The 13,787-nt window shown below is 44.7% G+C and overlaps 1 protein-coding gene across 3 annotated transcripts in view; it reads left to right on the plus strand.

The window, feature by feature from the left end:
- Positions 1-13,787, plus strand: part of DOCK11 (dedicator of cytokinesis 11) — a 1,169,031-nt gene that overhangs the window by 259,110 nt on the left and 896,134 nt on the right. For all 3 annotated transcript variants that reach the window (XM_085607886.1, XM_085607887.1, XM_085607888.1), the window contains 2 exons: positions 7,071-7,248; positions 9,376-9,455. In XM_085607886.1, the coding sequence (XP_085464012.1) occupies positions 7,071-7,248; positions 9,376-9,455 (258 nt within the window). The remainder of the gene's footprint in view (positions 1-7,070; positions 7,249-9,375; positions 9,456-13,787) is intronic.

Below are 13,787 nucleotides of genomic sequence, written 5' to 3' on the forward strand. Positions count from 1 at the left end.
TCGGCGTAAAATAACAGTCCGGTCCTTTCCACTTGCCATAGACAGAAGCAGCAACTGCAGGCCAGCCCAGCAAAGCAACACACAGCAAAGGGGCAGTACTCCTCTTGACAGCTCTTCAGCGCTTCTTCTTGGCAGTGTCCTCTTGATCCAGAAGTGTTCTAAAAGTCTAGGATTTTAGGTTCAATACTTATGCCCGTTTTGGCCTTTGAAGTAGGCATACTTCAAAAGAAAGTCTTTGTAGTTCACAAGTCCCTGCCCGGCCCATCCTTGACTCTAGACACTATAGACACTCTCCAGGGGGCGAGACAGCATTGTGAGAGGAAAGCCACAGCCCTATTCAGGTGACATTGACAACTCCTCCCACCACTCTAGCTCAGGAAAACCCATCAGCCTGGTGATGGGCCATCAGGATATGTGGGGACCAACTCAGCTCCCTTTGTATGACTGTCTACAGTGAATGCACAAAACAGCTCCTGTCAGTCTAAACCAGACATTGATTCCACAGGCAGGCAGAGGCACAGAATGGTAAAGCAAGAAAATGCCCACTTTCTAAAAGTGGAAAGAGGGATGAAAGAATGAACTCCTTTCCTTGAACTCGTTTATATTATTTTTTATGAAGCTGGATTATTGCGTGCAAACAGATACCGCGATCTGTCCCAAAGGTCACGGAAATATAGATAAATATCCAAAAAGGCACATGACTTACGCACCCATCAGTCACACTGCATAGTGCAGGAGTTCTTCCTCACAATGAGCTGCTGCTCGTGTAGTACTCTAAATTTGATCTAAGTAGTAAACCAATATTCTTGTCAAGAACTTACTTTTCAATTAACATGGAATTTGAGTTGTTTTTATTTATTTTATGGATACATATTGGTTTTATTTTGTGCTATTTACCTTGTTGCAATATATTGGTTTCATTTTGATGGCGGTGTGGGTGGGATTACAATAAGGCTGTGCACGAATGCACGGGTAGAACGGAACGTTTTGTTTGTTTTATCGTTTTCTCCTTTTTGGGGTCGCACAGGGATACCGAGAGACTACACTACGTTTTCCTTTAAGATTCTTGGCTCTATTTGGGACAGGTCACAGGGTCAGGGCCACACCTCTTTGATTGAAAAAACAGATGGTGCTCACATGGGAGAGTTTAAAAGTACCATGAAAAGAAGAGGTAACACACATTTATGGCAGTTTTGAAAAAGGGGTAGGAGGAGATTAGGCTGCTGGCTGTGGCTTCTAAGGTAGTTTTACAAGTCCATAATTTATGCTATAAAGAAAGGGTTGGCAAATAATAGGAATTGGGTTGAGAAAAGGGAACCCAGGGGATGATGGTAGAGGTTTCAGAGTATTGTATACACTAAGGATTGGAAGAGGCATTTTACATCAGTGGGTTATATCAGTTTGGCATTTTTTTTTATTAACGCATTGGATTTCTGGAGTATTTTTTCCAGGTTGGGGAATTTGTACAGCAGGCATAGGGGGTCACTATTATGTTTATACAATTATGGGTTTACAAGGGTGTGAGGTGGGATTGTGGAAGGGCGAGTCACTGGGGACTGTAATCTTATTTAAATGTATATGACACAGACAGTTTATATTGAGCAGTTGGTTTAGAAGTCTTATAATTATAATCACTAATATCTTGCGTGGAATTTTCCTCCTTCTCCTGCGACAAAATCTCTGCCCTAGGAAACAAACTTAAATCCGCCACTTTCTCCCAAACTCAGCTAGCTCTACCTCCTCCCTCTGCACTGCCCACCCAGCCTTCACCCAAAAACCAAGCGCACTGGTCCAACTTTAAAGTCTATGACAAACATTCTGTCTCGAAAATTCTATCCTCCTTAAACCTGAACAATCACTTCAATGATCCTCTCCCCTGCCTAGCCACTGCCTCTCAGGCTATCATCCCTTCCTGGACTGCAATAATCAACGCTTCCCTCCTACAGAGATCGATACCGGACTCCCATAAAGCCGGCCAAGTCGCCCCCATCTTAAAAAAACCTACGCTGGATCCTACATCCCCTGACAACTATAGACCTATATCCAACATCCCACTCCTAGCCAAAGTTCTGGAGATATGTGTGCAACTGCATCTGAGACTACACATCACCAACTTCCACTTACTAGATGACTTCCAATCCGGGTTCAGACCTGGTCATAGTACTGAAACCACCCTCTTCCACATCGTGGATGATGCCCTCCAAGCCCTGGACCAAGGCAAAACCTGCCTCCTTATCCTCCTAGACCTATCCTCGGCTTTTAATACGGTTAACCACAAAACACTCCTTGAATGCCTCAAACTCAGGATGGCTTTCGATGGCACCGTTCTTGAATGGTTTAGGTCCTTCCTCCAGAATCGCTCACAGAGAGTCCTAATCAACGGCAACCTATCCGCTCCCTCTGCGATCACGGTGGGAGTCCCCCAAGGCGGCTTTTAATACGGTTAACCACAAAACACTCCTTGAACGCCTCAAACTCAGGATGGCTTTCGATGGCACCGTTCTTGAATGGTTTAGGTCCTTCCTCCAGAATCGCTCACAGAGAGTCCTAATCAACGGCAACCTATCCGCTCCCTCTGCGATCACGGTGGGAGTCCCCCAAGGCTCAACCCTGTCCCCTACCCTCTTCAATCTTTACCTTGAACCGCTCACAGAGGTGCTACGCACCGCCAATATCCTACCACATGTATGCCGACGTCACACAGTTCAACATTAAAATCTATTCTCCTAAGGACATTCTCTCCCTGAATGAGGCCTTGAAGCTGACTGTTCACTGGCTCACCTCTAACCAGCTCAAACTTAACGAAAAAAAACGGAGTTTCTTCTTATCTCCCCACCCAAAACCAATCCAGACATCCAGGAATGGATCAAGGCTATCACAGTGCTAAACTGCCCTCCTACCATTGTGGACTCTGCTAAATCCCTTGGAATAACTCTAGATGGCAGTTTGAACATGTGTGCCCATGTCAACTCGATGGTACAAAAGGGGGTGGTGATGGACGGAGCATCAGAACCAATCAACCACTCACACCCAGTCAACAGATCTGGGTTTGATCCATCACCGTTCTTTAGCCCACTCTGCCACCCCAGTTCAGATATGGCCATATGCAAATCAGTCTGACCCTGTGCCTCATGGGAACAGTCCAGCCCGAACTGCCAAGCCATGCCTTCCCTGGACCGGAAACAAGCTTCCTAGGACCGGTTTCTGGCATTTCAGCCGTCTTCAGCCAGGCTTGCTTGAATCCAGTGGCAAAGTGAGCAAGGGACTCACGTCTGAGCATATCCTGCCTACTTATGGCGAACAAAGCGGTACAAAAGGGGGTGGTGATGGACGGAGCCTCAGAACCAATCAAACACTCACACCCAGTCAACAGATCTGGGTTTGATCCATCACTGTTCTTTAGCCCACTCTGCCACCCCAGTTCAGACATGGCCATATGCAAATCAGTCTGACCCTGTGCCTCATGGGAACAGTCCAGCCCGAACTGCCAAGCCATGCCTTCCCTGGACTGGAAACAAGCTTCCTAGGACCGGTTTCTGGCATTTCAGACGTCTTCAGCCAGGCTTGCTTGAATCCAGTGGCAAAGTGAGCAAGGGACTCACGTCTGAGCATACCCTGCCGACTTATGGCGAACAAAGCGGTACAAAAGGGGGTGGTGATGGACGGAGCATCAGAACCAATCAAACACTCACACCGGGTCAACAGATCTGTCTTTGATCCATCACCGTTCTTTAGCCCACTCTGCCACCCCAGTTCAGACATGGCCATATGCAAATCGTTCTAACCCTGTGCCTCATGGGAACAGTCCAGCCCGAACTGCCAAGCCATGCCTTCCCTGGACCGGAAACAAGCTTCCTAGGACCGGTTTCTGGCATTTCAGCCGTCTTCAGCCAGGCTTGTTTGAATCCAGTGGCAAAGTGAGCAAGGGACTCACGTCTGAGCATACCCTGCCAACTTATGGCGAACAAAGCGGTACAAAAGGGGGTGGTGATGGACGGAGCATCAGAACCAATCAAACACTCACACCCAGTCAACAGATCTGGGTCAACTCGATGGCCAAAACTGCCAGATATCACCTGAGTTACCCAAGAAACCTGAAACCCTTCCTCGACACTCCCGACCTAAAAACGGCAATCCAGGCACTAGTCATCTCCAGGCTAGAATATGGATGCTCTACTCTTGCAAGTCTGCCCAAGAACTCTCTGGCCCCACTGAAAGCCTGCCTTAACGCCGCCGCCAGACTCCTAACCGGTTCAAAGAAATTCGACCACATCTCTCCCCACCTTAAAGCTCTGAACTGGCTTCCTCTCGAGGCCAGAATCCAACTTAAGATGGCCTGCATTCCTCACAAAGCTATGTACTCCAATTCCCCTGCCCAGAAACTTGTGATATCTGGAGGAGCCAGAAACTCCTGGTCTGCCAGAGACCTTTTGCTCCAACTAGCTCGCTTCCGGGGAAAAAAACCTCCAATCGTGCCTTTTCTGGGCCCGCTCCAAGAATATGGAACTCTCTCCCGCCCACCATCAGAAGACTGTCGTCTTTGGCACGCTTCAAAAAGGAGACCAACATTTTCCTAATGGGCAAATTCCTCGCCTGACAATAGCATTACAATCACCTCAGCGACCTTGTTCCACCCACCATTACAGCATTATTCATGGCTTTCCCTTCTGGGCATCCCACCCGGGAGTTGAGACTGCTTATCTTCTTGTATAATGAATCTACCTGTTTTTTATCTCAAATGTATCCGGGATTTGAGACTGCTTGTTTTTCTGGTATTATGTATCTACCCCTCTGTATCCCAATGGTATCCTGCCCTCCTAAGTCTGTAAAGCACTCTGATACCCTCACGGGACTGGTTCACACTCTATAAATCTTTAAAAATTAAAAAATTAATAAAATAAAATTTCAGCTACCCCTGACGAAGGGCCTTCAGGCCCGAATTGCATGGGGTGGAATTACATGAGCCAGCTCTATATGAATGGTTCACCCCTATGTGTCGCTGTTGAAAGACCGGATGGAACCACTGTGGAATCATGCTGTCTTCGTTGTGAATGAAAATTTATGGATTAACTCTGAAGTAAGGTTTTGACAAGAATATTGGTTTACTACTTGGATCAAATTTGGAGTACTACATGAGCAGCAGCTTATTTTGAGGAAAAACTCCTGCACTATGCAGTGCGACTGATGGGTGCGTAAGTCACGCGCCTTTTTGGATATTTATTACTTTCTAAAAGTGCCATTTTCAAACACACAATTTATAAATCGTCTTCACTGAAAGATGTATTTTTAAATCCTGAGCTGGGGGAGCCCAAACTTCAAATCTCTAGCTGTTCCCAATTGAAAGTTACACTGTTAAAAGGTTGCAAGGTAGCTCCAATGCTAAACTATTGGAGAGAGCTAGTCCTTGCAATAGTGAAAAACGAAATTGGCACTATTTCACTTTCAGGGCATACAAAATACACAACTGCATGCCCTACCTTTCAGATACACTGCGCCCTGCCCATGGGAGTACCTTGGGCCTACCTCAGGGGTGCCTTACATGTAATAAAATGGAAGGTTTGGATGCGGAAAGTGGTTGCACTTACTGGGTCGACACAGCAGTTTAAAACTGCACTTGCAGACTCTGCAATGGCAGGCCTGAGTTATGTTTACAGGCCTACTCATGTGGGTGGCACAACCAGTGCTGCAGGCCCAATAGTAGCATTTGATTTGGAGGCCCTGGGCACACACAGTGCACTTTACTAGGGAATTACTAGTAAATCGAATATGCCAATCATGGATAACCAATCATTCTTACAATTTACACAGAGAGCAAATGCGCTTTATCACTGAGTAGCAGTGGTAAAGTGCCAGAGTCCTAACGCCAACAAAAACAGGGTCAGAAAAATAGGAGGCAAAAGACAAAAAGTCCAGGGATAAAACCTGCAAAAAGGGCCAGGTCCCACAGTTTTATTATGGAAAAATCTTTATCCCATGGACTATAAGCATGCTTTTGTGTACTTCCCGCAAAATATTGTTACTTCCAGCAGCCTTTTTTTCAAAGGAAATATAGATATGTAAAATTGGTGTGAAAAAGATGGCGAATTTTGTGAATAACTATAAAGTTGCAATTTTTGGGGTATGCACTCCTTTCTTACTGGCCACTTGCCAGCTCCTTTATCTAAAGTTAGTGGTGATAGGTACCCACATATCTTCGAAGGCGCTGTGACGTTCCCTCTGAAGTTCTGATGCCCCGCTTAAGCCTCACTGCATAGGCCTGTTGAATGCTTGATGACTAACATGACTTGCCTTGACAGCCACCATGAGGCCGCCCATCTGTGAGCTCAACCATTGATCTTGCTTTCTTCATGCTTGGGATGTATTGGGCAAGGGTAGTTGAAATGATGCGGCCAGAAACTGTGGTCCGCTGCAAAGGGGACCGAATTTCAGCCCCTGCCAGTTCACACAGCTGCAACACACTTATGCCACTGTGGCAGGACGAGCTTTGCACCGTTCATGATCTCTCAAAAAACACAGTCATCTTGAACTCTAGCTGGACACTCCCCCAGAATGCCATGCTCTAAATTCAACTTTGTGTGTGCGAATTGGGCTCCAGGATCCCATGCACAGCATACAAAATGTATTCAGAGCAAAATATTGTGAGAACTTCTTGTTATCTCTTTAGAATTAAGCGAAATTCTGAGCTATTAAGAAATATGATGAACTTATCGCATGAAGTTCGGCAATGTGATCAATGGTGATAAAGTACGGGGTACTGATACCTCTGTTTGTACCGACATTTCCGTGTTTTTACTCCTTTCATACATAGATAATCACATCCAATATCCTCTTTGAGAATTATATGAACTGACTAGTTTGATAATCAGTCAATTAGTACGTTCTATAGTCTGCACTCACTGCACTTACGATGGCTGAAGAGTAAGTTATAAAGTGAACTTTGTTGTTTGGAATGACTGCACTTCTGGCAAGCGATCATTCCCTGGCACATGCAGAAGCAAGTTATTTATAACACTGAATAGCTCGAGTGAACTGTGTGCACCAACGAGCCCTCTCTCTCTGTCTCCACGCAGTGTCCCAAGATGCGGCGCTATGGATTCGAGCTCAAGATGTTAGAGAAGTACAGCCATTATCTGGCAGCAGAGACGGAAGCGGAAATGGAGGAGTGGCTGGCCACGCTGAGAAAGATCATACAGATCAATACCGACAGCCTGGTGCAAGAGAAGAAGGACACAGTGGAGGCGGCGCAAGGTTAACCCTCCAGAATGAAATATTAATACACGTCCATTAACACGCACTGCATGCACTGCGCTTTAAAAAAAAAAAACACTCATTAGCTGTCGTGTGTTCAAAATATCCGATTAAAACGAGCACGCTGTCCTAATGACAAATGTGTGCAACTGGTGAAAAAATCACCCTTAAATTAGCATGCAATTTTTAGCCAACTCAGTGAGTTGAAACTTGTGTCTTTGTCAACAAGTTGTGTTCTGCCATTTTGACTAAGAACATATTCATTAATTTGTGCCTGTGGTCAGAAATGATGCCGTGATTTTCAGTGTTGTAGGCAACACAGCAAATGGAGCGTTGGAGTGCCCTCTGTATACCGGAAAAGGGCAATTTTGGGGGGTGTTTTGTAGCTATTTAGCACAAGCAAAAGGGTACTCTTTAAACCTGTTGCCTTACCTCCCCAACTGCCTGTGGTCTCAAAGTGATCTGTCTCACTTGCTCTAAATTCAAACACCCAGCATAAAAAAATACCTATGAGAACTAAAACTATGGGGCAGATTTACAAGCCCTGTGCGCCACTTTTGCGCCGCAGCTGCGTCACTTTTGTGATGCAGCGGCGGTGCAAAGCAAGCGCCATGCTGTGCCAGATCTACAACGTGACGCATCTAGGGAGATGCGTCACGTTGTAAAGCCCTGCGCCACATTAAACCTGCGTCAGGTTTAATGTATGCAGGGTGGGCGTTACGTCAGAAAAAGCCTCGGAAAAGTGATGCAGTGAAATCTACAAGATTTCACGCAGTCACTTTACCGACGCTGGTGCGTCAAATCCTTACGCCTGCTTCAAGCAGGCGTAAGGCGTGACGCATCATGTTAGGAATAGGGTAGGTTGGAACAGTGCTGGAGTTGCGTCGCACTTGCGACACAACTTCAGCACTGCGCCAACCTTACACCGGCAGATGCGTCATGCATCTGCTTGTCCTTGCGCCACGATGCACCGCATTGTAAATGCGGCGCATCTGCGGTGGCGCATGGGGAAACTTGCGTGACGCATCTTCCCTGGCGCATCCCTGCTGATTTGCAGGGATGCGCCAGGGGACATAAATCTGCCCCTATATTATTTGAGAGGAATGGTGAATCCACCATTTTTAGGTTTTGCTAAGGAGAGCTTAGTTGAATGGAGACCTCATGTTACCAATATTTTAAAAAAAGTAAACATAAGAAGCAGTACAGAACGTGGAGTCTAGTCAGCCTAGTTTAAACATTGTTTTCGTAAGTTTTCGTGGTTTGCCCTTGCTTGAGCGGGCTGTCCATCAAAGACATGGCAATGTGTGGGTAGTGACACTGTCAAGTGTGCGCTTTCATTGCTTTTGGTTAGTTACTGATCAGTCATTTGTTAGTCTTCATTAGCAACATGGCATGCTGAGTGCAATTGAGAATCAGTGTGTTCTCTGATGTATGTGCTTTACTGACAAGATGACATTGTTGTTGCCGGTTTATAGCGAAGGCCATTGACGGATCACCCTTTCATGTTCATTTGTTGTACATTTTATGCAAATGGGAATACAAGGCATACCTTAGTACTACAGAACTAACCCCCTGTGGGCCCATTATAGTCGTCGTTTTGGGAAGTGTGGGGCTGGTTTTAAAAAGAATTCAAGGGTTGATTTTGTTTCCAGTCCGGCCCTGAAGCTATCAACTCCTTCACTTTTTTCCCTCCCTTATTGATCTTCCCCTTTTCCACAGTGGGTTTCACTGCAAATTCCTCTCGTTTGCTTCTGTTATGCCAATAGCACGCCTGAAATCATCTGTTTCTTTGAATACTTTATTATGAACAGCAACTTTCCTAAGATTACTAAAGTTAATTTACTTTTTTAAATAAATGAACAATAGGGGTTATATGGTTTTATTATTATAGTGTATATGCATATATCATGTCATTGTTTTTTATGATAAGACTGTGCAGCTTCTAACGTCTTATTTCATCTATGTACTTGCTTTCTTGCTGAAATAAAAGCTCCCACCACCTACAACACACACAACTTGCCTCTTGAAATGTTATTTGCTTCTAACAGCAAATGCACTAAAAAATTAGTTGCACTCAACCGTAGTTTGGCTAGTAGTTTGTAACATCTGCTTTCCATGATTCTGCAGATGACGAAACCAGCAGCCAAGGAAAGTCAGAAAGCATCATGGAGAGCCTGGAAAGAAGCATGCACCCTGAGCTTGTGAAGGTATTGTGCCCACGAACAATCGATTGAAATGCACAATTGGGGGGCAACCCAAGAAGCACTGCCTTTTAATGGTAAAAAGAACTCTGTGCCAGTGACTGTGACATTCCTGGCAAGTTTAGCGTCTCAGTAAATCCCTAATTCCCTGTTTCGATTATAAAGCGTAGCTTCAATCCCCTGCATTCGAAATGGGTGTGTGGCTTTCCATTTGCATTCATGCCCACCTAGCCTGGGCGTTCTCAGCACAGAACGAGGCTGTTCGCCCAACTGTTAAAAACAACAAGCCCTGAAGAGAGCACAGCATGTAAATAAAAAACTGGTGTCTGAAAAGATGCTGTGTATTTCTGTACAAAAAGTCCCCATTTTTGGGGGGTCCCGGAAGGCCCCTCAAGGGTGGGTGCAGGCTGAGTCTACATCTGCCTTAGTGGGGGCTTTTCTTGCTCTTCCTAAAGTGATGTTGCGTATGTACCTCGAGAACACATGAAGCCCTCCTTAGCATCACCAAGTCCAAAACAGTAGAATAAAGCTACCCTTTCTTCTGCAAACAAGTTGTCACCAGTTAACACCCATTGTCCTTTCCTGGGCTGAGGCAAGACATTGTCCTCTGAGGCAGGGACATTAAGTCCCCCAACCGAGGATGTGTATTCCAGTTCTGGGGGTGTGATAATTGGCAGAACTGTGTTTAAGCCAGTTCTATCCCAGGCAGCCTAAAGTACATTTTATACAAATCTACTTTTCTGCATAGGTCATCAAAAATCAGATTTACCACTAAGTCACATTTAAAAAATAAACAGGGAATAGCTCTGAAGCATTTTTCTAGCCATTTTCTAAGCGGAGGTGGAAAATAAAGATTTTAATTCCACATACACATGTTAGGGAAAGGTCAGGCCAGACCCACAAAGTGAAATAGCTTTTGGGTTTTGTTTCACTGTAAAGGCACACTAACCTCAATATGTAGTGTGCTCTATTTTTATATATTGGCACCCTTTTAGGGTTGACTTATGAATATATGAAAATAGGCATTTCCAACATAGAACAGGCTTTTTTCCCTACCAAGTATCACTGCAGTACTTTTAAACTGTAGCCCAGTCAGAGCACAGTGGTGCTTCTAGCAGACATAGATTTGCGTCATATATGTATGTGGTGTAAATGCACTCTGCTGCCCACATGTTATATTTAGGTTTTTATCAGTAGCGGCCCATCCTCTGACAAAGTGGCGGGGCAGGACAGTATGTTGCTTTAACCTACTATGGTCACACAGATCGTAACACTGCAAAAAAGTAACCAAATGTCGGCGGTCGTCTCAAAGGTTCACGTTAATTCTTAAAGCGCCTTGTCTGTAAGTGTGCCGCTCCTTCTGACTTTGACAATCAAACCACGATAAAGCATCAGGAATCACGAGCGCGCTGCTTCCTGCGTTTAGTGAATGCCACAAGCTGCTGCAAGTTGTTCTTGCACATCTTCATGTGATCTGGGACTCTTGTAATGAACGCAAAGCAACATGCAGTAGGTCAGAGTACAGTAAAATAGCATTTCCGGAGGCGTCAATGAATTATCCTAGAAGCATCTCGAGCCTTTGGTAAAGAGGCTTCCCATCTCTTTCTTCTGACTCTAGGACAACGCACTGCAAGGGATCCCCAGAGCCCAGTTCATAGAGGTATCCAGCAGGCTGCTGGCGATAAACAGGCTGGACTGCTAGTTAAATCCCGAGCTAATGGCTGCACGTGGTAACATGCTTATCAAACCAGATGCACGGAAGGCTGCTTTGCTACAGAAAGGACAGGGCAAGAAGGGCGATGGACTTAAACCGAAAATGTATCTGAGAACACTGATAAATATATTACTTAACATGTGAAGGAATAAATGCATAAACACATACATAAATAAATAGAAAAATAATTTCAGGGACCCCACCTTTTTTCTCAGAAGGCCATCGCTGCTGCTGCAGAATTCTGGGATAACAGATACCAAGGCTGCAGTCGCGGCCGGCATGACTGGCGCGTTTTCCATTCTCAACAGGAAAGCCACCCACAGGCAGCCTCCCTCCTCTCCCCCAATCACAATGCTGCAATGGCAGCATTGTGATTGGTGAGGCACAGCGGAGAGCTCCCCAGGCGGGCCATTTTCTCTATGTAGGCTGCATGCAGCAACCCACATAGAGAAAAAGGGGGAGTGCGCATGACTGGGTGGGCCGACCAAACAGTCAGTACCCACCACAGTGGGCAAGCCACTCCCCCCCTGCCCGCGAGCAGGACCGCCCACCCGCCCGCGCGCCCACAACCAGGCACTTCTGCTTTCTCGCAGTGCGAGAAGCAGAAACATAAAATGGTAGTTTTACCACTTTATGTTTCTGCCTTCTCGCACTGTGAAAAAGCAGTGGGGCGATGCCCCCACACCCCCATGGAGGAGTCACCACTGGTTTTTATGCTGTAGGTGCAGTAAGGCACTATTACATTTGACTTACTGTGAAGTGAGGTAGGCCAAATACAGAGTTCCAATGTACAGCTTATGTTTAGAGGAGAAATAGAGGCATTTTTCTACTGTTTTGCAGTGGCAAAGTGCACAGAGTCGTAGAGTCAACACAAATAGGGTCCAAAAAAAGATGAAAAATCTGGGGTAATCTTGAAGGAAAATCAGGTTGGGAGTAACGTCTCTGTGAGATGCGCGAGCCTGTAATAGCTCCATGACCTGAAGGTTATGGGAAGCTTTGCTGTCAATAGCCTTAGCTTTTAAGGTCTGTGTATCCTGAGTGATAGCGTTGTTGTTATAGGCCTGCACATGTAACATCTGTGGGATCTAAGGATTGATTTGCCAATTATGTCTGTACCTGCGCGAACTGTCTAGCCTTATGGATTTCTCTTGTGCATTCGTGATTAGCCTGCTCGATCTCGGTATAGTGAGAGATAGGTGTGCAGTTCAAAGCCTAAGAGATCTGTGTAAAATACATGAGTGCTCTACTAACTGACGTATGGAGCTATATCTACTCTTGTAAACCTTGTAACAGATCTCTGTCCTGTGCCTATAAGGTCTCTGTAAATGATTGCTGCTTGAGTTTCTGCGATAAGTATGATATGAGCGACTCTGCTGTCCGAAGCATTATCCTGCTGGATGTTACCTAATAAATAGTTCCTGATAAGCATGCCTTATCCTGTAAGATCTCTGTAAGCTGTAGGATAGGGTTGTTTGATGTCTGAACAGGGGTGTGTGTGTGTTTCTGTATTTTTGCTGTTTGAAACTTGAGGTAGTTTAACAGAGCAATGCTGGATAAGTCCACTTTCTAAAGCCTAGGCCTGTATATTTTTTGTACCCCATGGGATGGAGAGCTCTGTGAACTCAGCAATCTATATAGGTGTAATATGAGAGATCAGATATGTGAAGCCAGAGTGATAGCTTTTCTTGGAAAACCTTGAGCAGCATTAAGATCTGGGTAAGCTGAGAGGCTGCCATGCTATATAAAGCTTATATCAATCTGACTTGTGTATACTGGATAATGTAAAGTCAGACCCTAGACATCTAAGTTTTAACAACTAACACTGACGTTCCTTGTCCAAAGGTGAGAGGAACAAACACTTTCACTATGCAGAATACTACTTTAACTTTCAATATGTAAGACCCTTTGACTCCATGCCTTTTTGTCTGCCTTACAATCACTGCATAATCATGTGTGCTTAAGCTATTTTTATGTGCATTTTAAAACTACCGACCAGTTCAAAGTATTCACGTGAAGTTCCAACACATCACTGTAATCAAGATGTCTATATTGTTGTGATATCAAGAAGGAATTAATTTCTCCTGTGCACACATTGCAAATACATAAACAGCTCTGCTTGAAAAACGTTAGACATCTCTGTATTGAAAACAAAACTGAAGTATGTAAGTTGAGATAAACCCCACATTTTGCTGAAAGGAATAAAACTAAACACAACTTTAAAACACCTGCCATCCTGGACCTTTTTCAAGACACCTGGGTCAACACCCCATTCAGTCTTCCTTATCTGTGAAATTTGTAAAGCTTATTATATTTATTTGTACATTTGTGATCTGGTGGCAGTGGCTACTGATGAAGAAAAGCCTTCTTGCTTACATAAGACTAGAATCATTGTTACCCCACCATCTCCTTTTAACTATTTCCTCATGTACACAAGGCATCACAATCAATTTTTTTGCCATCATATCCACAAATCCTCTATGGATTATATCGGGGAAAATTTATTTGTTAAATATTCACAAGGGATCACTAGCACTTGTTTTTTAGCATCATGACCATGAATCTTCAATGAATTATAGCAGGGAAATGTATATGTTAAGTAATAGGCCTCTTAATGATAGTATGCT

Source organism: Triturus cristatus, chromosome 5_2 (genome assembly GCF_964204655.1).
Source record: "Triturus cristatus chromosome 5_2, aTriCri1.1, whole genome shotgun sequence".
Taxonomy (NCBI): Eukaryota; Metazoa; Chordata; class Amphibia; order Caudata; family Salamandridae; genus Triturus; species Triturus cristatus.